General features: G+C 32.2%; 1 protein-coding gene across 4 annotated transcripts in view; it reads right to left on the reverse strand.

The window, feature by feature from the left end:
* Positions 1-27,904, reverse strand: part of LOC114331137 (diacylglycerol kinase 1) — a 1,205,680-nt gene that overhangs the window by 328,314 nt on the left and 849,462 nt on the right. For 3 of the 4 annotated variants that reach the window (XM_050643769.1, XM_050643768.1, XM_050643770.1), the window contains one exon: positions 3,340-3,529. In XM_050643769.1, the coding sequence (XP_050499726.1) occupies positions 3,340-3,529 (190 nt within the window). The remainder of the gene's footprint in view (positions 1-3,339; positions 3,530-27,904) is intronic. The other variant, XM_050643771.1, reaches the window with a different exon arrangement.

The following is a 27,904-nucleotide window of genomic DNA, read 5'->3' on the forward strand; positions in this document are numbered from 1 at the left end:
ACCCCACAAAAGAACACTTTTAATGTTAATTTACATTACATTATTTTTTTTAAGTTAGTTACATTTTTTCAAGTGGGTTTTGCTCTCTGATGAAAAGTACTTTTGAAAAGAAAACGTTTAAGTTGGTTAAAAAAAACTCATTAAAAAACATGTTTTAAGTCAATTTGTTTATTTATATGCGACGTATATAGTTTCATCTCTTTTTGTTTCGCAATGTATTATGTTTTCCATCTTTTGAGCTATTTTGCCGGTTATTAGCGTGCTCATCACTGTATAAGGCAATGGGACTTATAGCATGAAAAAACCTTTGGGATTGAGGGACCAACATGCAAATTAAGGCAAGGCATAGACAGGGTTAAAATCAGCGTTTTCGTACACCTGTTGTGTAAAGCACGGCTGGTCAATTTTCTGCGGATGGCCTGCGATTGCTGACATTTCCAGATAAGCAACGCGCTTGCTCAAAGTCTTGTAGCGGCAGTAAGGCCCAGATAGTTGGTCTCACCATTACTTGCAGGGTTGGCCGTTTTCTCTACAAAAAGTACGGCTCAAGAAAATAGGTTGATGTAGTTTCCTCTTTGGGGTTTTGTTCATCCTATACAGAAGCTGTTCGCCTGGAAGTGTCAGTATTCGCAGGCGATCCGCAGAAAATTAACCTGCCGTGCTTTACACAGTAGGTGTACGATAACGCTGATTTTAACGTACATACAATCGACGAATACCACATTTTTCACGTCATATGTGTCATTTCTTGTATTGCACCAAAACATGCAGTAGCTCCTAAGCAATCTATTCCTCGGATAAAAAAGAAACCCGCGCCTGAAGTTTATGGAAGTCAGGGAGTTGTTCAACTAATTCATTTTACAAGGACAAAACCTCGAGGTTTATCAGAAATCAAGATAACAGATCCGAAGAAAATGTTCACACCAACTGAAACTGTGACTCCATCTGTGCCTGATCTTCTGTGGCTCTAAGGGAAAAGCAGACATTCCCGGCCTCTTAGAACGGAATGGACTCATGGAAGCTGTAACAAGAGACATACCATACCTATGAACTAACATTTATTATTTGTACAGAAAACTAGGAAAAATTTATCAAATGACAGCATTCTAATAAAAAATAAAGTTTTGGAATGTAAAAGGTGGGTTTTGCTGAGACCGTTAAAAATTGGCAATTTTCATCTTGTACTTTAGACCGAACGGTTCGTCTGAAAAAAAAAGTAAATAGTAATATTTGTAGATAATTTTAAGTACTTTAATTTCTGTTAACAGACCATTTACTAAAAGTTAATAGTTTTCGAGATTTGAGAAAAAAAGCGGAAAAAAGCTGAAATTTTTCGCTTTTTTCGCAATTTTTTCAATGTTCCGGCAAGAAATATTGTCCGAAAACCTCATATTCGGATTCAGCAGCCCAAAATCCATATATAATGAAAGAAGTCAGAACTACCCCAAAACTTTCCTAGTCAAAACACAATTTTATTGAATCATAAGTATAAGATCCGATATAACAACGACCTTCACCGATCTATTTAATGGATAGAAACTAAATGATATGTAATTGTTCTGTCGTTGCTGCTCCACAATATCAGTAATCTCGAGTAATCTGTTTGCATCAATTAAGTGCCAAAAACAAACCCTCGAAACTCTAGATGACGTACCTTAGCAGTAACCCTGGGCACCCAGGTGCTTCGGAGGTCGGCTCTGATTGCATATTCGTGTTCCGTGACTTCAAATACCCCGAAATAAGAAAATCTGACCCTTAATATACTGATTTTAACATGTTTATGCATTTCTCGATGCGTTTTATACACTTTAAAATGTAATAATGCACTTCCACCTATTTTTTCAATTGTAGACTTTTTTGCAGTCGTCATCCTAATCCTAAATAAAACGCAAAAAGTTGCAAGTCTCTATGTACCTACTATATTTAAAAATAGATTTGCCTTTGATGATTTTGCCTGTGTTTTTAGTGTTAAATGCCCTGGTATAATAAAAACAATGCCATGCCTACATGTAAAATTATAGTTGATCATAGCCTAGAAATATTATCATTTCTACATATTTTCCGCTCAATCTAAGCTATTTTTTTTCTACGCCTGATCAGAAGAGTGTGTATTTATTATTAAAATCTAATGTGTTGCATTTTTATTTTCAAAGGAACTAACATCTCTGAAATTCTCTGAATTATCTACCTCGAAAAATCGTATAGACATCTGTTTCTGGGTACATGCTTTGTTAAATGATATACCTCCCTCTGTTTCAGCTACTTTTCAGCGCCCTGTGATCCTGTAAAACTCTTCATAGCCTTCGCCCTTCATAGATAAAATGTTAGTTAACTGTACCGATACAGAACACTCGTGGAGTACCGGTCCGACTCTGATATCAACGGATTGTAGATACCTTACTCAAAATAGATACTCGCTCTGATACGATTGGTACGAAGTAATCAGAGTAATCAAAGTAATCAAAGTAATAATTTACCTCTCTGTATAGTAATCGTTACTTTCGGTATTCCTAAGTAACGAGTACTTTGTAACGAATAGTTACTTTTTCAACATCACTACTGGTATATTCAAAGAATGTCGAAACTGAATGCAACAATTTTGATCAGAAGAGTGTGTATTTATTATTAAAATCTAATGTGTTGCATTTTTATTTTCAGAGGAACTAACATCTGTGAAATTCTCTGAATTATCTACCTCGAAAAATCGTATAGACATCTATTTCTGGGTACATGCTTTGTTAAATGATATACCTCCCTCTGTTTCAGCTACTTTTCAGCGCCCTGTAATCCTGTAAAACTCTTCATAGCCTTCGCCCTTCATAGATAAAATGTTAGTTAACTGTACCGATACAGAACACTCGTGGAGTACCGGTCCGACTCTGATATCAACGGATTGTAGATACCATACTCAAAATAGATACTCGCTCTGATACGATTGGTACGAAGTAATCAGAGTAATCACAAAGTAATCAAAGTAATAATTTACCTCTCTGTATAATAATCGTTACTTTCGGTATTCCTAAGTAACGAGTATTTTGCAACGAATAGTTACTTTTTCAACATCACTACTGGTATATCCAAAGAATGTCTAAACTGAATGCAACAATTTTGTATTAATAATAATTATTATGACACATCTTACAGCATAATTTTCTAAATTAAGGCATTTAACCTCGCCTCAGGTGTCTTGTTCTAAACATTACCAGCGTTCCCTCTGTGCCATCCGGAATGACCTTTATAATGAAATAAGCATCTACCAGCCCTACTCATTAAAAAATGATTAGTTGCCGATTGTTAGGATCTAGCTACAAAATAATTAAGCAATTAAAGCAAAGCCACCTTTGTTATGCGACGTTACGGGAGCACAAGCTGTCGTTGAACTAAGCACAGTCATCTCCTTGAAGGCTTTACCTTCGACTTTCACCCCGCGTCTGACGAAAGACAGAAATAAATGTCGACACAGTTCTTCGGGAGTTCGCACCTCCAGGAACGTGTCGAGGAATTTGTGGAAGCCTTCATAGTCGATTTCCTGAAACAAGAAAAAGTAATTAATATCAATGTTGTTTTGTTACTAACCGCATCAACCACTGTGGGTTATTAGCGGAGGACAAAATACAATAATTAAAAAATAAAATGACAAATAGTCCCTGTTGTAAGGCAGCTCCCGCATGAAAAATTTTCTGATTCGGTTCCTTTGCGGATTCCTGTTCTGTTCAAAAATTTTGCCTTTAAACAAATCAGAAGGGTGCGGGTGAAATTTTTGGGCAGAAATTGTTTAAACAAATTTTTTAAACAAATTCAAAAGACCACCTTTTTCCCCGAACAAAAAATATTTTTTAGTTTTTTTTGGGTCATCTGAAATAAAAAAGGTCTCTTAATTTTTCTGTTGATAGTTTTCTATTTCTAGTTTAGATTGAAAGAAGACTTTATACCTGGAAATCACCGGCGGATTCGGAAGATCACATTGTAAGAAACCAGATAGATTACATTTTAATCAAATCCAGATATAAAAACACTATAAAGTCTGTGAGAACATACCCCGGAGCTGACATAAATTCAGACCATAATCCACTAGTAGGCGTAATAAAGATAAAATTAAAAAAGATCCAAAAACAAACAAATATACCACGATTCGATGTCTCAAAGATAAAAGAAGAACCTATACGTCAGAGTTTAAAACAAGAAATAAATGATAACTTAAAGAAAATCAAACAAGACGTGATAAAGACAACAGATGTTAATGACAAATGGAACATGATACAAGAAACGTTAGTAGATGCAGGAAAGAAAATATTACAGACAAAAATAAGAAAAAAACAGAGATGGATGACTTCAGAAATCCTAGAGTTAATAGAGGAAAGAAGAAAACATAAAGGCAGGAATAAGGAAAAATACAAAGAAATACAGAGGTTAATAATAAAGAAAATAAAAGAGGCCAAATCCACCTGGCTGACAAATCAATGCAGTGAAATAGAGGTATATTCTAAAAAACATGATAGCTTTAATATGCATAAGAAAATAAAGGAATCACAAATACACAGCGAAAAAAGAAAGATGGCCTTCTTAAAGACATAAATGGAAAAATTATTATAGAAGTCAAAGAGAAATTAAAAAAGTGGAAGGCGTACATAACAGATCTGTTTGAGGATAATAGACAAAAACCGGAAGAAATGGATAGCGAAACGGGACCAGAGATCATAATGGAGGAAATCGAACAAGCAATACGAAACGCAAAAAACGGAAAAACTGTAGGTCCAGACGAAATACCTGCAGAATTACTGAAATGTCTAGACGATGAAACTCTACCTGTACTACTGGATCTGTTTAATGAAGTGTATAAAACCGGAAAAATACCTCAGGAATGGTTGGTGTCCACCTTTGTACCAATACCTAAAACAATATATGCCAAAGATTGTTCAGACTATAGGACAATATCACTAATAAGCCATACCCTCAAAATATTTCTAAAGGTGATTCATGGAAGATTATACAGAAAGCTAGAAAATGATATGGATGATACCCAATTTGGGTTCCGCAAAGGACTTGGAACAAGAGAGGCATTGTTTGCATTTAATGTCCTCTCTCAAAGATGCTTAGATATGAACCTGGATATTTATTCCTGTTTCATCGACTTCGAAAAAGCGTTCGACAGAGTCCGACATGAAAAACTAATAGAATTATTGAAAAACAGAGATATAGACAGACGAGACTTACGAATTATCATCAATCTGTATTGGAATCAAAAGGCCAATATAAAGATAGACGAACAAGAGTCCGAGAATATTGATATAAAGAGAGGGGTAAGACAGGGTTGTGTACTGTCGCCGCTACTGTTTAACGTGTACAGTGAAGCCATATTTCAGGAAGCGATAGCGGAACTAAGTGATGGAATCTCTATAAACGGAAGAACAGTAAATAACATAAGATTCGCTGATGACACCGTTATAATGGCAGACACCCTTGAGTCGCTACAAGAATTGTTAAATAGAATTAACGATTATTGCATTCGATATGGACTCAAAATAAACAAGAAAAAAACTAAATTTATGATTGTCTCAAAAACACAACATGGAAATGAAAGGTTAATACTAGAGCAAACCCAAATAGAAAAAGTAAAGACATACAAATATCTGGGAACCTGGGTTGATGACAAAAATGACCAAAGCAAAGAAATTAAAGTCCGAATTGAAACTGCAAGGCAAGCATTTATAAAAATGAAGACACTGCTTACAAACAAAGATCTTCAGTTGCCTCTCAGATTGAGGGCTCTAAGATGCTACATATTTTCTATTTTACTATACGGAATGGAAGCTTGGACATTGAAAAGGCAACATATAAGAAAAATAGTAGCGTTCGAAATGTGGTGTTACAGAAGAATGTTGAAAATTCAGTGGGTTCAAAGGATTACCAATGTTGAAGTGCTACGACATTTAAATAAGGAGTTAGAAATTATGAACAGTATAAAAACAAGAAAACTAGAATATTTGGGTCACATTACCAGAGGAGAGAAATATGAGCTGCTGAGAGTTATTATGCAAGGAAGGATCCAAGGAAAAAGAAGCATAGGAAGAAGACGCATCTCCTGGCTAAGGAACCTTAGAGAATGGTTTAACTGTAGTTCATTACAACTGTTCAGAGCAGCAGCCAACAAAGTGACCATAGCCATTATGATATCCAACCTCCGCTAGGAGATGGAACTTTAAGAAGAAGAAGAAGTTTTAAGCGATTAGTTATAGCAGCGTATTATTAGTCTGGGCTGATTAATTGTCGAAGAATAGGCTATTTTTGGGAAGAGTTATTTACCAGCAATTTTATTGCTGGAATCGAATCTTATGATTGTATATATTAATAACATAGGTATGCAAAGTCCGAAGATACTGTGCTACTTCTTTTATAAACAAAATGGCGCCCGAAAATCGTGTTTTTTTCAATGTTTGCTCTATAACTCCAAAGATTTAACTTCACACTAAAAACACTCAAATAAAAATTTGCCGTAATTAAATTCTGCATAGAGACGTGTTTTTCCCGATTTACTTTAACGAAAATTTTCTCCGGCAAATGCGGGTTTTTCCAACAAAATCTTATTTTCAACTACAATTTTAGATAAGTAATTGTTATCAATAATTAAAAAAATGGGTAACATAAAGCTCTTTTCGTATAGATTATAATTCCAGAAGCCGATGGGAACTGAATGAACAGTTTAGCAACAATTGAATTGTTAATTAAAAATTTACGGTCGCTATAATAACCACAATAATTATAATACATAAGCAGATCTATGATTTTTGTATAAAAAGACACTGTTCCTATCTAATGTACTTTACAGAATTGAAATTGGACTATTTAAGCGGCCTCAGGATATTTAAAAATTATAAAACAATTTTTTGGTTTATAAACAAATAGCATGTCTCGAGAAATATTAAATTAAATTAAATCATGAAAACGGTATTGAAAGAAAAGCGGCAGGACGGTTCTTTTAAAAGAAAAAACGTTTAATTGTGATAAGTGATTCCCGATATACAACCGGTCAAAGTTGACCGGCATTTACGGCAAAGATATTAAACAATAGGATCATAATTTTCGAACGTTCACCTTTTTATTTCGGTTCTCTTTCTCCACACCAATTTTCATATCTTTAAAATGGTACACGACAATTAGACCGAAATCATTAGACCGAAAGCAGTAGACCGAACTCATTAGACCGAAAAGCACTTTACCGAAACCTCACTAGACCGAACAGCATTAGACGGAAATGGTAAATAAATTTAAAAAGTTTGCAGTAAATTATGCCAAGATTTTGTATATCTGTCTTTTTGTTTGTAGTATTTTTGTGTATTAATTTATATATGGACTGTGTAAATTGTTACTCTGTACAGTCTGATATGACATAATTTTCATCCGTTAAACAAATTAGTGAAGGTAAAAATAAATTAAGGGTAGAGTGACGTTAACACCATTTTAACTGTTTATAATAACCATCCAAATAACATTTAGTTGTAATTACATTAGTCTTATCTCTTTTACTGCGACAAGTAAAAAGAACTGCTTTTCGGTCTTCTGCTGTTCGGTCTAGTGAGTTTTCGGTAAAGTGCTTTTCGGTCTAATGAGTTCGGTCTACTGCTTTCAGTCTAATGATTTCGGTCTCTTTACAGTAAACCCTTTAAAATACTCATAACATATATTATTATAATAAAAACTATCAATATTACGAGTGAAAATTACCAAAAATAGCAAAATTCCAGTCAAAAATTAGGTTGCAGAAAATGTAATATCAAAGTTCAAAATCGGCATACGTTAAAAAAATGCATTTTCTCGGCTTCCCATGGAGCAATTTTCTTCATTCTTTTTTTGTTCCCAAGTAACTTGAGTAGAGCAATCTAACTAACATTATTAAATATCAAAGTTACTTTTGTGTTGTTATAATAAATTAATTTATTTATTACAACAAAAATTTTTAATTTGTTTAAATAAATATTGTTTAAATAATTATCCAGCTTTCAAATGAAAATATTTGTGTTTTTAACGTTAAAAGGTACACTTGTAGTAAGTTTATCTAAAAAAAGTCTGTAAAACTGGAAAAAATATGTAGTTTTCTTTTCTTATAAATTCTCTTAATTTTTCTGTTGATAGTTTTAAGCGATTAGTTATAGCAGCGTATTATTAGTCTGGGCTGATTATCGAAGAATAGACCATTTTTGGAAGAGTTATTTACCAGCAATTTTATTGCTGGAATCGAATCTTATGATTGTATATATTAATAATATAGGTATGCAAAGTCCGCTGATAGTGTGCTACTTTTTTTATAAACAAAATGGCGCCAGAAAATCGTGTTTTTTTCAATTTTTGCTCTATAACTCCAAAGATTTAACTTTACACCAAAAACGCTCAAATAAAAATTCGCCGTAATTAAATTTTGCACAGAGACTTGTTTTTCCCGATTTACTTCGATGAAAATTTTCTACTGCAAATGCGGGTTTTTCCAACTAAATCTTATTTTCAACTACAATTTTAGATAAGTAATTGTTTATCAATAATTAAATAACTTGGTAATATAAAGCTCTTTTCGTATAGATTATAATTCCAGAAGCCGATGGAAATTGAATGAACAGTTTAGCAACAATTGAATTGTTAATTAAAAATTTACTGTCGCTATAATAACCACAATAATTATAATACAAAAGAAGGACTATGGTTTTTGTATAAAAAGACACTGTACCTATCTAATGTACTTTACAGAATTGGAATTGGACTATTTAAGCGGCCTCAGGAATATTTTAAATATATAAACCATTTTTTGGTTTATAAACAAACAGAATGTCTCGAGAAATATTAAATTCAATTAAATCATGAAAACGGTATTGGAAGAAAAGCGGCAGGACGCTTCTTTTAAAAGAAAAAACGTTTAATTTTGATGAGTGGTTCCTGATATATAACCGGTCAAAATTGACCGGCATTTACGGCAAAGATATTAAACAATAGGATCATAATTTTCGAACGTTCACCTTTTTATTTCGGTCCTCTTTCTCCACACCAATTTTCATATCATTAAAATACTCATATATATTATTATAATAAAAACTATCAATATTACGAGTGAAAGTTACCAAAAATAGCAAAATTCCAGTCAAAAATTAGGTTGCAGAAAATGTAATATCAAAATTTAAAATCGGTATACGTTAAAAAAATGCATTTTCTCGGCTTCCCATGGAGCAATTTTCTTCATTCTTTTTTTGTTCCCAAGTAACTCGAGTAGAGCAATCTAACTAACATTATTAAATATCAAAGTTACTTTTGTTTTGTTATAATAAATTAATTTATTTATTACAACAAAAATTTTTAATTTGTTTAAATAAAGATTGTTTAAATAATTTTCCAGCTTTCAAATGAAAATATTTGTGTTTTTAACGTTAAAAGGTACACTTGTAGTAAGTTTATCTAAAAAAAGTCTGTAAAACTGGAAAAAATATGTAGTTTTCTTTTCTTATAAATTCTCTTAATTTTTCTGTTGATAGTTTTAAGCGATTAGTTATAGCAGCGTATTATTAGTCTGGACTGATTATCGAAGAATAGACCATTTTGGAAGAGTTATTTACCAGCAATTTTATTGCTGAAATCGAATCTTATGATTGTATATATTAATAATATAGGTATGCAAAGTCCGCTGATAGTGTGCTACTTTTTTTATAAACAAAATGGCGCCAGAAAATCGTGTTTTTTTCAATTTTTGCTCTATAACTCCAAAGATTTAACTTTACACCAAAAACACTCAAATAAAAATTCGCCGTAATTAAATTCTGCATAGAGACGTGTTTTTCCCGATTTACTTCGACGAAAATTTTCTCCGGCAAATGCGGGTTTTTCCAACAAAATCTTATTTTCAACTACAATTTTAGATAAGTAATTGTTTATCAATAATTAAATAACTTGGTAATATAAAGCTCTTTTCGTATAGATTATAATTCCAGAAGCCGATGGAAATTGAATGAACAGTTTAGCAACAATTGAATTGTTAATTAAAAATTTACTGTCGCTATAATAACCACAATAATTATAATACATAAGAAGGACTATGGTTTTTGTATAAAAAGACACTGTACCTATCTAACGTACTTTACAGAATTGAAATTGGACTATTTAAGCGGCCTCAGGAATATTTTAAAATTATAAAAAAATTTTTGGTTTAAAAACATATAGAATGTCTCGAGAAATATTAAATTCAATTAAATCATGAAAACGGTATTGGAAGAAAAGCGGCCGGACGCTTCTTTTCGTCTTTACGTCACGACCTACTTATTCCCAAATTTTGGTGCACTATCTCGATCATGAGCGTCATAAAAAAATAATAAAATCCGCGACTTTGACCCCTTATAACTACCCTCGGCCCCAACTCTGGTTTCCGGCCGTTGGTGAAAGTCATGTACACAACTAATTCAACATATCCCCGTATAGTTTTTCCATATTACTTATCACGCACAAAATCCGCTCCCAGCTCTTAGACTATAGAAAGCACATTATTAGAAAATTTTTGCAAAATGATTACCTATAAGTCAGTTATACTGTTTAGCCGTTTCATCCAAACTTCAAATACGATTATCTCTAAATGTTCATTTTGAAGTTTCGTCACTATTGTTCTCACCACGCGATATAAAGGTTCAAATTTAGATATGAGGCCATCTCAGATTTTGCCTTTTACAAAAATGGCGGTCATTCAAAATGGGCGAATATACATATGTGACGAATAGCACGATATCTTTTGAATGAAAAGTCAGATTTCAACCAAATTTGGTACATAGGTTCTTTTTGTGATTTACAAGATCGATGCCGTGAACTGGAAGAATCGGTTTACCAGAAATTGTATTTTTTCTGGTTCTTATGTAAAACTATTTTATATTATGTAAATTTTTTATTTTCAATTTTTTCACCCTTTATATATTAATTTTTCAAAATGGTAATACCACCATCGAAAAGAGCGTAACAATATGTTTTAGGAAATATTTTGAACTTTTTAGTTATGTTAATTACCATTTAATAAATGCATAACGTATCTTCACATGTACCTATTTGTGGCAGACTCATGCAAATATTATAAGAATTATTGTGCATTTAATGGTAGAAGCATATAATTTGGACTACATATACTACACATACAAAAGTTCAAATTTATATATGCCATCTCAGATTTTGCCATTTACAAAAATGGCGAGCATTCAAAATGGCGGTTACACATATGTGAATAATAGCATGATAACTTTTGAACGAAAAGTCCGATTTAAGCCAAATTTGGCATCAAGGTTTTTTTTTATGAATAAGATCGAGGTCTTGAACCGGAAGAATCGGTTTACCAGAAGCTGTGTTTTTCCTGTTTTTTATGGAAAAATATGTTGTTTTTTTTCAATTCTTTCACCCTGTATATATTAAGTTTTCAAAAAGGTAATACCGCCATTGAAGAGAGTGTAAAAATATTTTTTAGGAAAGATTTTGAAATTTTTAGTTATGTTAGTTACCATTTAATAAATGCATATCGTATCTTCACATGTACCTATGTGCGGCGAATTCATAGAATAGCCGCCATTTTTGTAAAAGACAAAATCTGAGATGGCCTCATATCCAAATTTGAATCTTTGTATGTGTAGTTTGTGTGGTCCATATTCTATGCTTTTACCATTAAATGCACAATAATTCTTATATTATTTGCACTAATCTGCCGCACATAGGTTCATAGGTACATATGAAGATACGTTATGCATTTATTAATTGATAATTAACATAACTAAAGAATTCAAAATATTTCCTAAAAAATACTTTTACACCCTTTTCAACGCCGATATTAACTTTTTGAAAAATTAATACATACAAGGTGAAAGAATTAGTAAAAAACAACATGTTTTTACATAAAAATCAGGAAAAACACAACTTCTTGTAAACCGATTCTTCTGGTTCAAGACCTTGGTCTTACACATCAAAAAAAGAACCTATATACCAAATTTGGTTGACGTCGGACTTTTCGTTCAAAATTTATTGTGCTATTAGTCACATATGTACAGTCGCCATTTTGAATGCTCTCCACTTTTGTAAAAGATAAAATCTGAGATGGAGTTATATCTAAATTTGAACCTTGATGGGTCTAGTATACGTGGTCCAAATTATGTGCTTCTATCATTAAATGCACAATAATTCTTATAATATTTGCACAAATCTGCCACACATACGTACATGTGAAGATACGTTATGCATTTATTAAATGGTAATTAACATAACTAAAAAGTTCAAAATATTTTTTACAAAATATTTTTACGCTATTCTCAATTGCGGTATTACCATTTTGAAAAATTAATATATACAGAGGGAAAAAATTGAAAAAAAAATACATATTTTTACATAAACAACCAGTAAAAACACAACTTCTGGTAAACCGATTCTTCTGGTTCACCACATCCATATTCTAAATCAAAAAGAGAAACTATATACCAAATTTGGTTGAAATCCGACTTTTCGTTCAAGAGTTATGGTACTATTAAACACATATGTATAGGGGTCATTTTGAATGCCCGCCATTTTTGTAAAAGGCAAAATCTGAGATGGTCTCATATCTTGATTTGAAACTTTATAATATGTGTAGTATATGAGGTCCAAATTATATGCATGTATCATTAAATGTGCAATTGTTTCACATATCGGCCGCACTGTGATAAACAATTACTTATCTAAAATTTTAGTTGAAAATGAAAGATTTTGTTGGAAAAACCCGAATTTTTTGGGGAAAATTTTCGTCAAAGTAAATCGGGAAAAACACGTTTCTATGCAGAATTTAATTACGGTGAATTGAGTGATGTTTTCAATGATCTCCCATTTAAAATCGAACGAGTAGGTAGAGTAGGTACAAGAGCAAGCGAGGCAATTTCTACGAGGAATTTTTTGTGTGAATAATGTGTTTTATAAATAAAAAAAAATAAATGTACAAATAACTCCGAAATTATGGCATTTAGATATGAAAAATAATTAGTATTCCTTAAAGGGTCGTTTAAACACAGCGATAAATCAAACAACTTATCAAGGTCAATCGAGTTGTTGCAACTTATCATTGTGTGTAAACGGTGCATCGCACAACTTATCAAAGTTGGGGTTGGGTTGAAGGTGGTATCGCATTGAATCGCAGCGTCTAAACAGCGTTTCAACTTGTCATCACAACTAGTTGCTGTGACTTATCGTTGTGTTTAAACGACGCTTAAGAACTTTAAAACGTCTACGCTCCAGACGACCACCAATAAAAACAGCAAAGGTTGCTGAGGAAAATGAGTTCAATTTAACGACAACATGGACTCAAGAATGAATGGAACAACAAAATAGCAACTTACCCTGCATCACACAAAAACCACCAGGCTTTGACTTACCACGCAACACATGGTCTATGCTTAACCGAATCAGAACCCAACACGGCAGATGTGGTTACATGATGCACAAATAGGGTAAACGACCATCCCCACTCTGTGACTGTGGACAACCACAAATCATCTATCACATCACAGATCACAGAACAGTGTCCCACAAGATCATATCATGGCAGGTCAGAGAATTTCCTGATGGCGACTCCAGAGTCGATAGACTATGTAAATAAGTTAGATGTGCGTTTGTGAACCTATGTATTGTCTTATACAAAATATATGTAAATGTAAATGTGTCAGGTGCCATACGCTAAATAAATAAAATAACTTCAAAAGGCACAAATATACATTTGAAATAAGAAAGTTAATTAGATTTCCAGAAAACAAAAGATATGACAACAATGTAAATACCACTATAATATTGGCCGCATTAGAAGACCCTTACCCTCCAGAATCTATCAAAATCGTGCTAGCAATTTTATTTCAGGGATAATTGAGGCGTTCCATACATAAAACTCACTCTGTGAGTTACATTGTAAATTCGTAAAGATTTAGCTTTCACTAAATTTTTATTTTATTACAGTACACTGAGCTCAGGAAAACTGTCTTATTGATGTTATATTCATTTAGGATTTCTTTATTTGACCTTCTAACCGAATTTTGTAAACATCAACTGTGACGAAAGAAGTTGAAATGGAAGGAATAAAAGTTTTTTATTTGTTTTGAGGGGGAAAAAGTTGTTGAATCTTAAAATTTAATTTCCCAAACTCAGTCTTTAACAACTTACTCCCCCAGCATTTCTTTTTATTCTCGACTTCTATTCGCTGTCTCGTTCAGCGATGCTTATTATTAAAAACATTTTATTAAGTGTGATAATTTCCATTAACTACCTACCAAAAAATTTATCTTCATTTAATCACAAACAACAATTATTTTGGCCCAGTTTTTCTGGGATTTTTCTCAATTTTTAATTGTTACGAACCCTACAAGAAATTGATTGCCATATTAGATGTTTATGTAATGTTTAAGAATATATCCTAAAGCAGTATGCAACCTTTTCTTAAATTTCTTCTTCTTCTTTTGCCCTTTAATTCGTCCAATTTTGAACATAGGCGCCCCCAGTTTCCTCCGTTCGCTTCTGTTTAGTGCTTTCTGTTTCCAGTGCGTTCCTCCTATATTTTTAATGTCGTCTCCCCATCTCATCTGGGGTCGTCCTCTTGCTCTCTTTTCTGTCCATGGTCTCCATTGTTGTATCGCGGTATTCCACGTATTGTCCGTTTGTCTAGCGTTATGACCTGCGAAGCTCCATTTTAGCCTGGCTATATGTTGTCCTGCGTCTTTGACTTTAGTTTTATTTCTTACCCAGTTGTTTTGCTTTTTGTCTGTTAATTTTACTCCTAACATTGCTCTCTCCATGGCTCTTTGTGTCTTCATTATTTTATCCATGTTTTCCTTGGTCAAGGTCCATGTTTGGCATGCGTATGTGAGAATTGGGAGTATCCACTGATCAAACAGTCTTGTTTTTAAGTATTGTTGTATTTTTTTTTCAGGGCCCATTTTAATTTCACAAATCCTGCCTAGGCTAATATGACCCTTCTTTTTACCTCCGCTGTTTGGTTTTCCTTATATATTTTTATTATCTGTCCCAAATATATATAATCATTAACCGCTTCTATTGTGGTGTCGTTTAGTATTACGTTTCTATTATCTTGTGTGTTTGTCATTGTTTTTGTTTTGGCAAAATTCATTTTTAGACCTATTTGTTCTGATTCATTTGCTAGTTCGGTTAGCATGGTTTGTAGTTCTTCAAAACTTGATGCTATTACTACTACATTGTCTGCATATCTTAAATGGTTTAGTTTCTTTCCATTTATGTTTATTCCCATGTTTGTCCATTCCATTGTTTTGAAAACATCTTCCAGTGCTAATGTAAATAGTTTAGGAGAAATAACATCTCCCTGTCGCACTCTCTGTTAATTGGTATGGGTTTTGTGGTTTCCTCCAATTGTCCTGTAATTGTTGCTTTCTTATATATATTATGTATTAGCATTCTGTATCTAGAATTTATTCTACAGTTGTTTATAGCTTTTTCTATTGCCCACATTTCCACGCTGTCAAATGCTTTTTCGTAGTCAACCAACGCTAAGTGCAGATCTATATGGTATTCGTTAGCTTTCTCTATTAGTGTCCTAATTGTTAGAAGATGGTCAGTGGTGCTATATCCCTTTCGGAATCCTGCCTGCTCTACTGGTTGATATGAGTCCAATCTGTGTGTTAGCTTGTTGTAGATAATCCTCATGAATAGTTTATACGTTTGCGACAACAGTGAGATGGGTCTGTAATTTTTTATGTCCTTTCTGTCGCCTTTTTTAAATAGCAGGATTATAAGACTTTCGTTCCATTAGTCGGGTATTTCTCCTTTATGTAGACACTGATTAAATAGATTTCTTAATGTTTGTAAGATTTCTTCTTTCCCTTCTTTCAACATTTCAGCAAGGATTCCATCTGGTCCCGGTGTTTTGTTGTTCTTTAATTGTGATAGTGCTGCTTCTATTTCATAATTTTCTATTTTTGGTAATGTTTCTGAGTTTTCATTCGTGATTGTTTTCTTGATAGGTATATTCCTGATGATTTTAATGAAAAATTTAAAAATGTACATTTAAATGTAAATTATTTCTGTTTTCTTTATTAAAGAATACAACAAAGTCGTGATTTTTAATGATCTGTATTACCACCTCTATTTTTAATTACACTCTTCATTCGACTTAGCATTGAATTGAATAACTTCTGGATGTTGTCTTACTCTTCGTTTGAGTTGTTCCCAAACATCCTCAATCGGGTTCAATCGGGATATAGTTATAGTTTTAAATTTAAGAATTGCACAAGTTCACTCTTTGAGCAACGGTATACTAATGAAAGATTTTTGAAAAACAGAACAGCCATACTCCAAAAACAAATGTAGTTGACCTGTTGGGACCGTTTGGAGGTGCTTAAAAGTGTTTCTGCATTGTGGGAGTTTAGTTACAATAGAATACATTGCATAAACTTAAAATTATTGAAAAATTCTTATAAAATTCTACGTGGACTCTTTTTAGTATTTTTAATGACGCGCAGTGTAGATAAGTGTTATAGTTATATCTTCATTAATTCATTAAGCATTACAATCCCTATAGTATGGTATAACTAGACCCAAACCCAGACATCCAAAGTGAAAGTTATCCTTCAACACCAAATTGTTCTATATGGTCCACGTAATGTTCAGAAAAAAGTAACACCATTTCGAGGCTTGTTGGGGGGGGGGGGGGGGTGGAGAAATCGGTAAATTCGCATTTTTTTAAGTTTTTCGTAAATATTTCTAAAACTATACGATTTAGCATAAACAACCTTCTATACAAAAATGTTCTACATTAAATTTGAAATAAAAAAAGGCCCTATACATAATCCTTCTAAAATGAACGGTTTCAAAGTTACGGAGGTAGTATAGTATAATTGGTCCAAAAAAAGGACCCAGACATCCAAAATAAAAGATTTCCTCCTACACCAAATTGTTCTATATGGTCCACATATGGTTCAGTAAAAAGTTACACCATTTTGAGCGTCCTGTTTGGGGGGGAGATGGGGGAGAAGTCGGTAAATTAGTAGTTTTTTTAGGTTTTTCGTCAATATTTCTAAAACTATGCTTTAGCGTAAACAATTTTCTATACAAAAATGATCTACATAAAATTTAAAACAAAAATGTCCTATACATAATTGTTATAAAATCAACGGTTCCAGAGTTATGGAGGGTGAAAAGTGGAGGTTTTCGATACTTTTTATATTCATTGGGCAATTTCCTACTGATTTTCTTTAACAGGATTGGGTTTTATAAATCAAATTTGCTATTTCAGTGGCCAATGGTATGTTAGTGATAAGCCCTTGAAGAAACGTCAACCTCACCACCCAAAATCATCATCAGTTGCCCAAAAAATATAAAAAGTATCGAAAACCTCCACTTTTCACCCTCCGTAACTCTGGAACCGTTGATTTTATAACAATTATGTATAGGACATTTTTTTTAAATTTCATGTATACCCTATTCCACGAACATACGCCTGTTTTGGATTACTTCGACAACGAATATTTTACTGTGCAAAATAAGAACGAAAGTAAATTGCAAATTACATTGTTGTTTATTGGAATAATTATTAGCGCCATTTACTTTCGTACTTCTTATGTTGCACAGTAATATTCGTTGTCGAAGTAATCCAAAACAGGCATATGTTAGTGGAATGGCCGATAGAACATTTTTGTATAGAATATTGTTTACGCTAAAGCATAGTTTTAGAAATATTGACGAAAAACTTAAAATAACTACTAATTTACCGACTTCTCCCCCATCTCCCCCCCAAACCGGAAGCTCAAAATGGTGTAACTTTTTACTGAACCATATGTGGACCATATAAAACAATTTGGTGTTAGAGGAAAACTTTTATTTTTGATGTCTGGGTTAGGCCTTTTTTTCGACCAATTATACTATACTACCTCTGTAACTTTGGAACCGTTCATTTTAGAAGGATTATGCATTGGACCTTTTTTATTTCAAATTTAATGTAGAACTTTCTTGTATAGAAGGCAGTTCATGCTAAACCGCATAGTTTTAGAAATATTGACGAAAAACGCAAAAACTACGAATTTACCGATTTCTCCCCCCCCCCCCCCAAACCCGACGCTCAAAATGGTGTGACTTTTTTCTGAACATTTTATGGACCATATAGAATAATTTGGTGTTGGAGGAGAACTTTCACTTTGGATGTCTGGGTTATGCCATTATTTGGATCAATCTTATCATACTACTAGGGATTATAGCTAACGCTATGACGTGCAAGATTCTATTCATGGGTGAGGTGAATTATTACTCATCGTATGCCATTTATAGCTTGCTGTGTGTCTTTGCTGCTGTCGTGAGTCTTTTCCATTTCTTCCTGTCCTTGCACTGAACCTTCCAGTATTTCATTGCTCTTATGTCTTCTTCTACATCAACCAGCCATCTTCTTCTACATCAACCAGCCATCTTCTTCTAGGTATTCCTCTACATCTGAGCTATAGTGGTGGCTAGTTAGTTATCCTTCTCAACATGTGTAATTGTGGGCGTATCTGTATATGTCCTATCCATTTTAAGCGAAGAGATTTTATGTATCTGACTATATTTTCTCCCCTTAATTTTTCTTCAATTTCGTTATTTGTTTTCGTTCTTATTTTTGTTTACATCTACTTTAAAATGTATAATATATGTCTAGATTGTCAATATGAATGAGTCAGATAGAATGAAATTATTAGAAGAATTTTTTACCTAGCAACAAAAACAAAATTTGTTTAATTTATTATATTTTGCATATTTGCTCTAATTTTGTGCATATAAATACAGTGAACTCTCCCTTGAACGGACAGTAATCGTTCCTCATAAAGCATCTATGTATGTATTAAAAAGAGATACTAGGTTTAATATTACATGTGGATGACCCTGCAGCATTGTCTATGAAGATTTAATATTGAACTTTTCGATTGTCTATCTGAATTCTTCTATGAAAATATTATATTGGTACAAAATAGAATTGTGATCCTATCTTTAGAAGTCTTGCCTCTAATGCCCCTTTCTCCTTTCAGGGTATAAGTTTTCTTGGGTAATACTCTAAACTCTTAAAAATAATGCCGTCTCATCTGCGTTAATAATAGGTTTGTTCCAACACAACGAAAACCGTCCATGTAACGATCACCGTCCTCGCAGTAAACAAAATAACCCATGGAACGCACGATATACAGACACAAAATGAATAGAACGTATTATTTTATATTAACGTGATCCTTACATGATAGTTCTTCGTTGTGTTGGAACAAAACTAAACGCTTAGTTCCCTTGCAACTTCTAATGCCCTTTCTTGAATAATTTTACAAGAAACAGGAATATTTTTAGATCGCACTTCACAAAACCAATCGAAAACAATTATTTATAGGTCTAATGCAGTACCATCGGTTTTCAAAAATTTTCTTTTCGCTTCCAGGTGACCTTTCTCAGAAAACTGATTGATTAAATCACTTTTATGTTTCAAAATTTCACTGGCTGGAGGTTTTCCAATTCCAAATTTTTCAGCTAACTGTCTAACATTTAACTTATGCTTCTCTCCATAATGAACCACATCGACTTTTTTTTTTCAACCTAAAAAAAATTGAATCGACACAAAATTTATTATGAAATATAATCCAAAAATAATTTTTTTAAGGAAACACTCATAAAAATACAACGACATTTATTGCATATGCTTAATAAGACATTCCGGTTAAAATTCTTAAATCCTTTTTCCAGTCAAAACACAATTAAAAATTTCCTGGTGTCGCATTTCGTTCACCGACCAACAAAAACATTAAATTTTTATTACTTATGTAGTGTTGATAACGTGAACAGTAACCAATATCATTTCGTGGACATCTGTATTGATTTGAAATAATAAATATATTACATACTGAAGTTTTATATTGTAAAATATTTGGAAAATATTTTTAATTTTTTTTTCTGTTCGCATTTACACGTCATTCACTGTCCGCGTCCGTTGTTAAGAGTGTCCGTCGAAGGGAGTTACAGTTACAGGGTACAGGTTCATATATGGCCGAATAATTTTTGTTTTAAAAATCGTCCGTGTAGAGGAGGTCTCCGGCGAAGAAAGGTGTCCGTTAAGAGAGAGTTTACTGTATTATTATGTATATGGGCATATTTGCACTGTTTTCTGTTGAATATATTCCTGTCTCTTCTTCTCACCCATGATATGTGACTAACCGGTCTTAAGCTAATAAAATATGAGACATAAGTCGCTTGTCATTAATATTACAAAATGTGAAACTACTCAGACACATAGTTTAGTTCTCTAATATTCTATCGTTCTATTTTTCATATTTTTCAGGGTCCATCCAATATTTGCTCACGATTCACCTATATTTTGCTATCCATAGTTTGGGAATGATGCTATAGACACTTCAATTATAACACGTTTTTGAACTTTCCTATTTTTCAATCGGTTTTAGTTTTCGCTAGTTAGAGACTCTACAAAATTTGAATTTTTATCACGTTGTCCTTCTTTCTCTAACTATACCAGTCTACCTGTGAAAAAATCATGGATTTCACGTAAAAATTTATACAGATATTTGAAGGATCTAAAAGCTATATGAAGGGGATGATCATAATCCGGTACAGCTATTTTCTTTTTTTTTTAATTATAGGAAGTAAAAATATTTTTTGCCTATAAAACATTCCTTATACATTGTAGACAAAAATGGTAAACGAAAGTTGTAAATCATAAAAAATTCTTTAATTTTAGAGTTTTCAAATTAAAATACATAAACAATTAACTGAAATAATTGCAAAAACATTTACTTTTGCAGTGATGTCTAAGTGTTAATGACTCTGTTTTTTGGATGACATGTAATATACGGGCGTAGGTGCAAAATCTCGGCTCGAATGCTTTTTAAATGCATTTATTTTTTTCGAATCCTGAGAAAACTAATCAATATTTTTGAAAAATTTAAACGCAGAATGAAAGATTACATTATTACTGAGGGCCGAAAGTCCCTTATAATAAATAAAAAGTTTCTTTTGAATGAGATATTTGTAATTAAAAATCACACTAAATTTTCTCTTTTATTTTCACCCCTCTATCTTATTAAAATAAACATTATAGAAGTTTTCAGGGACTTTCAGCCCTCGGTAATAACGTAATATTTTATTTTGCGTTTAAATTTTTTAAAAATACTTATTAGTTTTCTCAGGATTCGAAAAAAATTAATGCATTCAAAAAGCACTGGAGACGAAATTTTGCGCCTACCCCCTTAATTACTCAAAATTGTGGCAGTTCATGAGTTATTAAAGTGTGCTAAATTTTAACCTGATCTACCAAATAGTTTATCGGCAAGTGATTTTTGAGATAGAATATTTAAGTAAATAACTTTAGTTGCCCATCACAGTCACTATAAAGATATTTTGTAAATCGCAATCTATTCCTTTGAGGCTTCATTTTTAATACATATTATATAGATGTTACTTATATAGTTAAAGTTATGTTACTCGTAAAATATGCTCATGGAAAAGTGGAGGGGAGAACTTCCGCTGCAAAATCTCGGCTTGGTTCTTGTTGTTGGTCATTGAAGGTTCTAGTTTTTTGGAAAGTGTGTTTTTTCATCAGCTTTTCATTGAGCTTACTTACAAGTGTGTGACGCAAGTAAATATTAAAGTTATTATAAATGTTTATAAGCTAAAAAGTCAGAGCTTTTTTAAACTGTTTTTTAATAACACATTTAATAAAATATTCAAGTTATCTTTAATATGCTTTCAAAATAAGTCCCAAAGAATCGATTGAAATTATTTACAAAATACCTCTAGAGTGACTGTTTGCACAAATACAGTTGTTTAAATAATCGCTTTTCCTCTTCGAGATATATAAATTGAATAGGTAACTTCTAAAGTTTTTTTGCAATTAGCTCGGTCAATTGTTTGCGTATTTTAATTTGGAAACTCTCAGTACGATTAAATTTTTTATGATCTATAACTCTTATTTGAACCATTTTTCTCTAAAATACATAAGTACATTTTATAGACAAATATTTTTTCAATTTTTAAGATTGTTTAAAACACAAAGCAAGTTCAGCTGTAAATTTTCACGGATTTTTATCAAGTTTTTATATACTTCGCCTGTTCTTTGGCTGTCTCTTTGTCACTTTGTCACTCTGTCCAGGAAAAATCTTGTAATTGGCTAGAGATCTGAAATTTACAGAATAGCTCAGAACTCGATGACAATGCAATATTCGATAGCTTTTACATGGATGCATCGAGTTTTATTTGGAATTTTAAGCCACTTTAAATTTTATAAAATATGCTAAAATTAGTTCGCACTGTTCTCAAAAGATGACGCTACTAGTTTTCTCAATAGATGGTTCTCTCAATAGATGGCGTTACTTTATATGATATGTAAAATTATCTATTCATCTGTAATAGCTAATTGTATATTTAAAATTTCCTCGCATTTTGATGAATAAATAATTTCTAATATTTTCTTAAAAGTGTGTGTAAAACATTTTAGGTCTGGATCCCGCGTATGAAAAAAAGTTTATTAGTAGCAAGCTGAAAATTTCTTAATAGCTTAAGGGTGTCTAGTCGGACAAACTTTGATGTAATGGAACACTGGAACAGGGGAAGTTTTAAATGTGGAACAGGTTAACAATTTGGAACGTCAGACCACGAAAACGTGCCATGTATTTTGTCGGACAGAACTTTCAATTGATTTGTTACCCTTTCGTTAAACTCTCATGCAAAAATCAGACTGCTATTTGTCATCTGTCATAATTCCTGTCATTTGACATGTTCTACATGTTCCACCCATTAAAATGCCCAGTTGGTGATAAATAGCAGTCTGATTTTTGCAGGACAGTTTAATGAAAGGGTAACAAATTAATTGGAAGTTCTGCCCGACAAAATACATGGGACATTTTCGTAGTCTGACGTTCCAAATTTTTAACCTGTTCCACAATTAAAACTTTCCCTGTTCCAGTGTTCCCATACATCAAAGTTTGTCCGACTAGACACCTTTAAGCTATTAAAAAATTTTCAGCTTGCTATTAATCAACTTTTTTTCATACGCGGGATCCAGACCTATTTGCTTTGATTTATTTTATACAGTAAGTTTAAAATCGATTACAAAATATTTTCATAACAACAAAATAGTTTATACCTTTATATTGTGTCCTATAAATATTAAAAACTTGGTAATATAAAAAGTTCTTTTTTAAACGCTTTTATTTAGTTCAATAGTTTGCGTCAAATCTTTAGACGTTAATTTGACTGCCTTTTCTTTAATGCAAATGAATGAAAATTTGCAGACATATGCATTCGCGGAAACAATATACGCATAGTCAATAAATTTTTTTTTCATGTTTATTAATTGTTTAAATAAAAAAAAAACGATTTTAATGGAAAACGCTTAAATTCTCTTGTTTTTTACAATGTAAAAACTTGAAACTTTTACGGATTGTATAGCTAATGATATGAACAATACATAATTATTAATCAGCTACCCCTATAAAAAATAGTACCTTCAATATCTATATAAGATTTTTTCAGCTTTTTTCTTCCTTGAATGAATGAAGACGCAAAACACGAAACGATGTGTTTATACAAATCTTATTTTTGCAGACAAATCTAACAATAAAATGACGTTATACTAAACTTCGATTATTCTGAACTATAAATAACCATTCTAGGAGATATTCTCGACCAGATTCAATTACGGCCAGGAAATTAAAAATTATAATTAACTAGGAATAGCGGCAAATTAAATAAAGTTGTTTCCGAAGTTCAAGTTCGACCAATGCAGGAGTAAACGGATGCATTTGGCATTTAGCCAGCGCTGATTCCAACAATCCCCGCCAATGTGCTGGGGGGCGCGCTTGTATACTCGTAATTTGTGTGTCTATCAAAAAGCAAACTGCCGACTGTTCTGATTAATTGCTCTTTTATTTTTCGCCATGTCAAAAGTTTGGAAAGCATTTGGGTATTACAGCTGAAAAAGCGGGTGAGAAGGCTTGGATTAAGCAGTTTTCTTGATGTTTTTCTAGGGATGCGCGAATAATAAATGAATATCAAAATTAAAATTAAAGATTAACAGAAGTGTATAACTTTGATTAAAAACTGTTTTCAGTAGTAATTGCACAAGAGCTCTGAAATTATTGAATTTTTCCCAAGTGACACTTTGACAGTTTTAATTTCACGAGCCAAAGGCGAGTGAAATTATGTCAAAGTGTCACGAGAGCAAAAATTCTATATTAATTTCAGAGATCGAGTGCAATTTGTTGTGATTATTTCATGAATAAAACTGTTCAAAACCAAAATTTTATTGTAATTTATTTATGTAGGTACAACTTAGTACCATTAAACACACAGTTTTTAAAAATATTTGACGATTAAAAGTCATCACTTTTATAATTTTTAAAACATTAATTGTCATTAATGTCACTGAATGTATTTTTTCGTAGCAACGAAGGGCACCTGACGTAATATACTTAAAGACGGGATATTATCAAAAATTATAACCTTAATTTCCATTTCTGTAGCTTTCTATTGGTCAGAATCTTCTATGAATGAAATAATCACCGAAATATCTGCTAAGATACTAATGTTTCATCCAAAACAAAAATAGCAGGTGGTAATGGCAAAACTGATAAGTAACATGCTTCGCCGATTAGGGCGCTGCGATCTAAAAAAATATTAGTTCTTGAAAGTTCAACTTGTTTAAGCAAACATGTTAAATTTTATAGCAATGTGATTATTAATATATTTTTGACAGCTGCATAAATTTGACGTGTTTGTACAAATAACTCATATATGAATAAAAACGATTTTATTTGACAAATACAAAACGAGGTATAGTATACATCACACATTTTTCTTCCTCTGTCGTATTTAGCATTACAGTGATGACTCTAATGAGGCTTTCGAAATGTGGCTTTATTGTCGGATCATGGAGATGACTTATACCAACTACGTTACTAATCAGAGTGGTTTATTAAAAATACAAAACAAAAAAGAGCTGTTAACCACAATAACAACAGGCGAAATCGAATAGCTCGATCATATCATAAGGACCAGCGAGAGATATAGGGCAGTCAATGAGGGTATGTGGCTCCGAATTCCATCCTACTAAATAGATTTACGTGATATTTTCACAGTAAGTAGGGAATAACCCCTTCTCGGGGGTGGAAAATTGTTTGCTTAAATAACTACGGAAGTTGCTAGAGAACCTAATACTAAGCAAAAACTGTTCTATAATTTTTTTCGAAAACTCAATACTTTTTGAGTTATTCTTGGTTGAAAATTGGCCATTTTCATTGAAACGTAACACCTTTTCATACGGTTTTTTGCGAATAACTTAAAAACTATGCATCTAACTAAAAAACTATATAAAATATTTTTGTAGCTTATAAAATAACAAAGAGATTCTTTCCTTTATGAATCTTCTAGTTATAACACAAAAAGAGATATGGTAAGTGAAAAAAACTTGTTTTCTTGGTGCAGGCTCAAATCAGTGTATTTAACTTGAAATAACAGAGAAACGGTCGATTTTAGGTGTATAATGCAACCAATAACTTTTGTTTTGCTTGAAAAGACCTATAAATTAAGCAATATTAAATGTCGATTACATTCAAACTATGCGAGATAAACTGTAAAAAATTTGATGGCTAACGTATTTTAAGAAAAAATGAGAAGTATATTTAACCCCTCATCCACAAGAATTTAAATGCATCGTTTTCCTTCTACAATACATTTTACTATAGTGTTCTTTTTATGTTTAAAAAGTTGGGCGGGTTTAAAATGAATGGTTTTTGAAAAAAATACGATCAAATTATTGAGCAAAATTTTTAAATTTTCTTAAAAATTTTCTTAAAAATTTTCCTATTTCTCCATGTAATTCGAAAATGATAAGAGATGCCAAAAAAAGATGCCATACAAAAATGTAGGTTTCTTCTAGATAAACATATAACAGTATCTCTTATCATTTTCAAGTTACATGGAGAAAAAGGAAGATTTTTAAGAAAATTTAAATATGCGCTCTATAATTTGATCTTATTTTTTTCAAAAACCATTCATTTTAAACCCGCTCAACTTTTTGAACATAAAATAACACTATAGTAAAATGTATTGTAGAAGGAAAACGATGCAATTCTTGTGGATGAGGGGTTAAATATACTTCTCAATTTTTTTCTTAAAATTCGTTAGTCATCAATTTTTTGCAGCATATCTCGCTTAGTTTGAATGTAATCGACATTTAATATTGCATATTTGAAAGGATTTTTCAAGCACAATAAAAGGTATTGGTAGCATTATACACCTAAAATCGACCGTTTCTCTGTTATTTCAAGTTGAATACACTGATTTGAGCATGCACAAAAAAAACAAACTTTTTTTACCTACCATATCTCTTTTTGTGTTATAACTAGAAGATTGAAGAAGGAACAAATGTCTTTGATTTTTTATGAGCTACAAAACTGTTTTTTACACATTTTTTAGTTAGATGCATTGATTTTAAGGTATTCGCAAAAAACCGTTTGAAAAGGTGTTATATTTCAAAGAAAATGGCCAATTTTCAACCACGAATATTTCAAAAAGTATTGAGTTTTCGAAAAAAATTATAGAACAGTTTTTGCTTAGAATTAGGTTCTCTAGCAGCTTCCGTAGTTATTTAACCAAAAAATTTTCCACCTCCGAGAAGGGGTGGGAACCGCCCCCAAGACAAAAGCACACATCGGCATAGGATAGACTTTGAATAAAGAGATATTTTCAGGCTATTCCTAAAATTTCATTAAAATCCATGCAGTAGGATAGAATTCGGAGGTAATAAATAACCTGTTCTTGCTCTCATTGACTGACCTAATATGGATTGCTGCAACTAATTTTACAAGGAAAAATAGAAGGAAAACTATTACTAGGAGAACTAGAAAGGCGAAGGATTTTCTGGCTGAAAAATCTACGTGGTTCAACACAACAATCATAAATATTTTCAGAGCAGCAGTGTGCAAAGTACAGATTGCCATGATGGTCGCAAACATCCGAAATGGATAGGCACAACAAGAATAGGAAGCAATAAGGTATAATTGTGACAAACTGGTCATTGTCTCTTGGTATTATAAGAATAGCATATGTCTATTCCCTTGCATTTATCAGAAAAGAATACTTTTCATCTACGATCTTCGTTTTCCCATAATTATTATTTAGATATTTATTAGGTATAATGTGTCTTATACAGAGCAGGATTTAAGGCAGTGGAGGCCCCTGGGCAAAATTGATGTGGGGGTCCCTGGGCAGAATTGGTGTGGGACCCTACCTCCCACCATTAAAAAATTGTTGTTATAACTATGGTATACAGCAAAGTATAGAGTTTTCCCTTTAAAAATTAAAAAAAAAATGTTGATCTACATTTATAAATATATGTATTTTTAAATAATAAAAAATACACGAGGTGTAACTTGTTACCGTAAAATATTAAAAATAAATATTGTAAAATGTATGGTTAAAGTCTGGGTATTTTTTAGATTTTTGAATTGAAAATTCCTTAATTATGTCTGACATATCTATTTAGTTCCTTTAAGACATCGTGTTTAATACTCATTATAGAGAGACGAAACGCTCTTGGCCCATCATAGACCGAAGGCGATTTTTAATTAACTTTGGTTTTGAGAATGATCACTCTCCACTATAGTTAGAGACAGCACGGCTGGACTTGCTTTCTAGCATTCATATACACCATTTTTTCACTTATTCATAAGCTACACTTATATTTTTGATAAGAATGTTTTTTCGATAAAATACTTAATTTTTTAGTCATTTGCAAAAAACCGTCTAAAACGTGTTTTTTTTTGTAGAAAAATGAACATATTCACTCGCAAATTTACATAAATAACTGAAATAATAACAGACTTCTTCAAAGAAAAGTTAAAAAAAAGGAGATCCA

This window comes from Diabrotica virgifera, chromosome 2 (assembly GCF_917563875.1).
Source record: "Diabrotica virgifera virgifera chromosome 2, PGI_DIABVI_V3a".
Taxonomy (NCBI): domain Eukaryota; kingdom Metazoa; phylum Arthropoda; class Insecta; order Coleoptera; family Chrysomelidae; genus Diabrotica; species Diabrotica virgifera.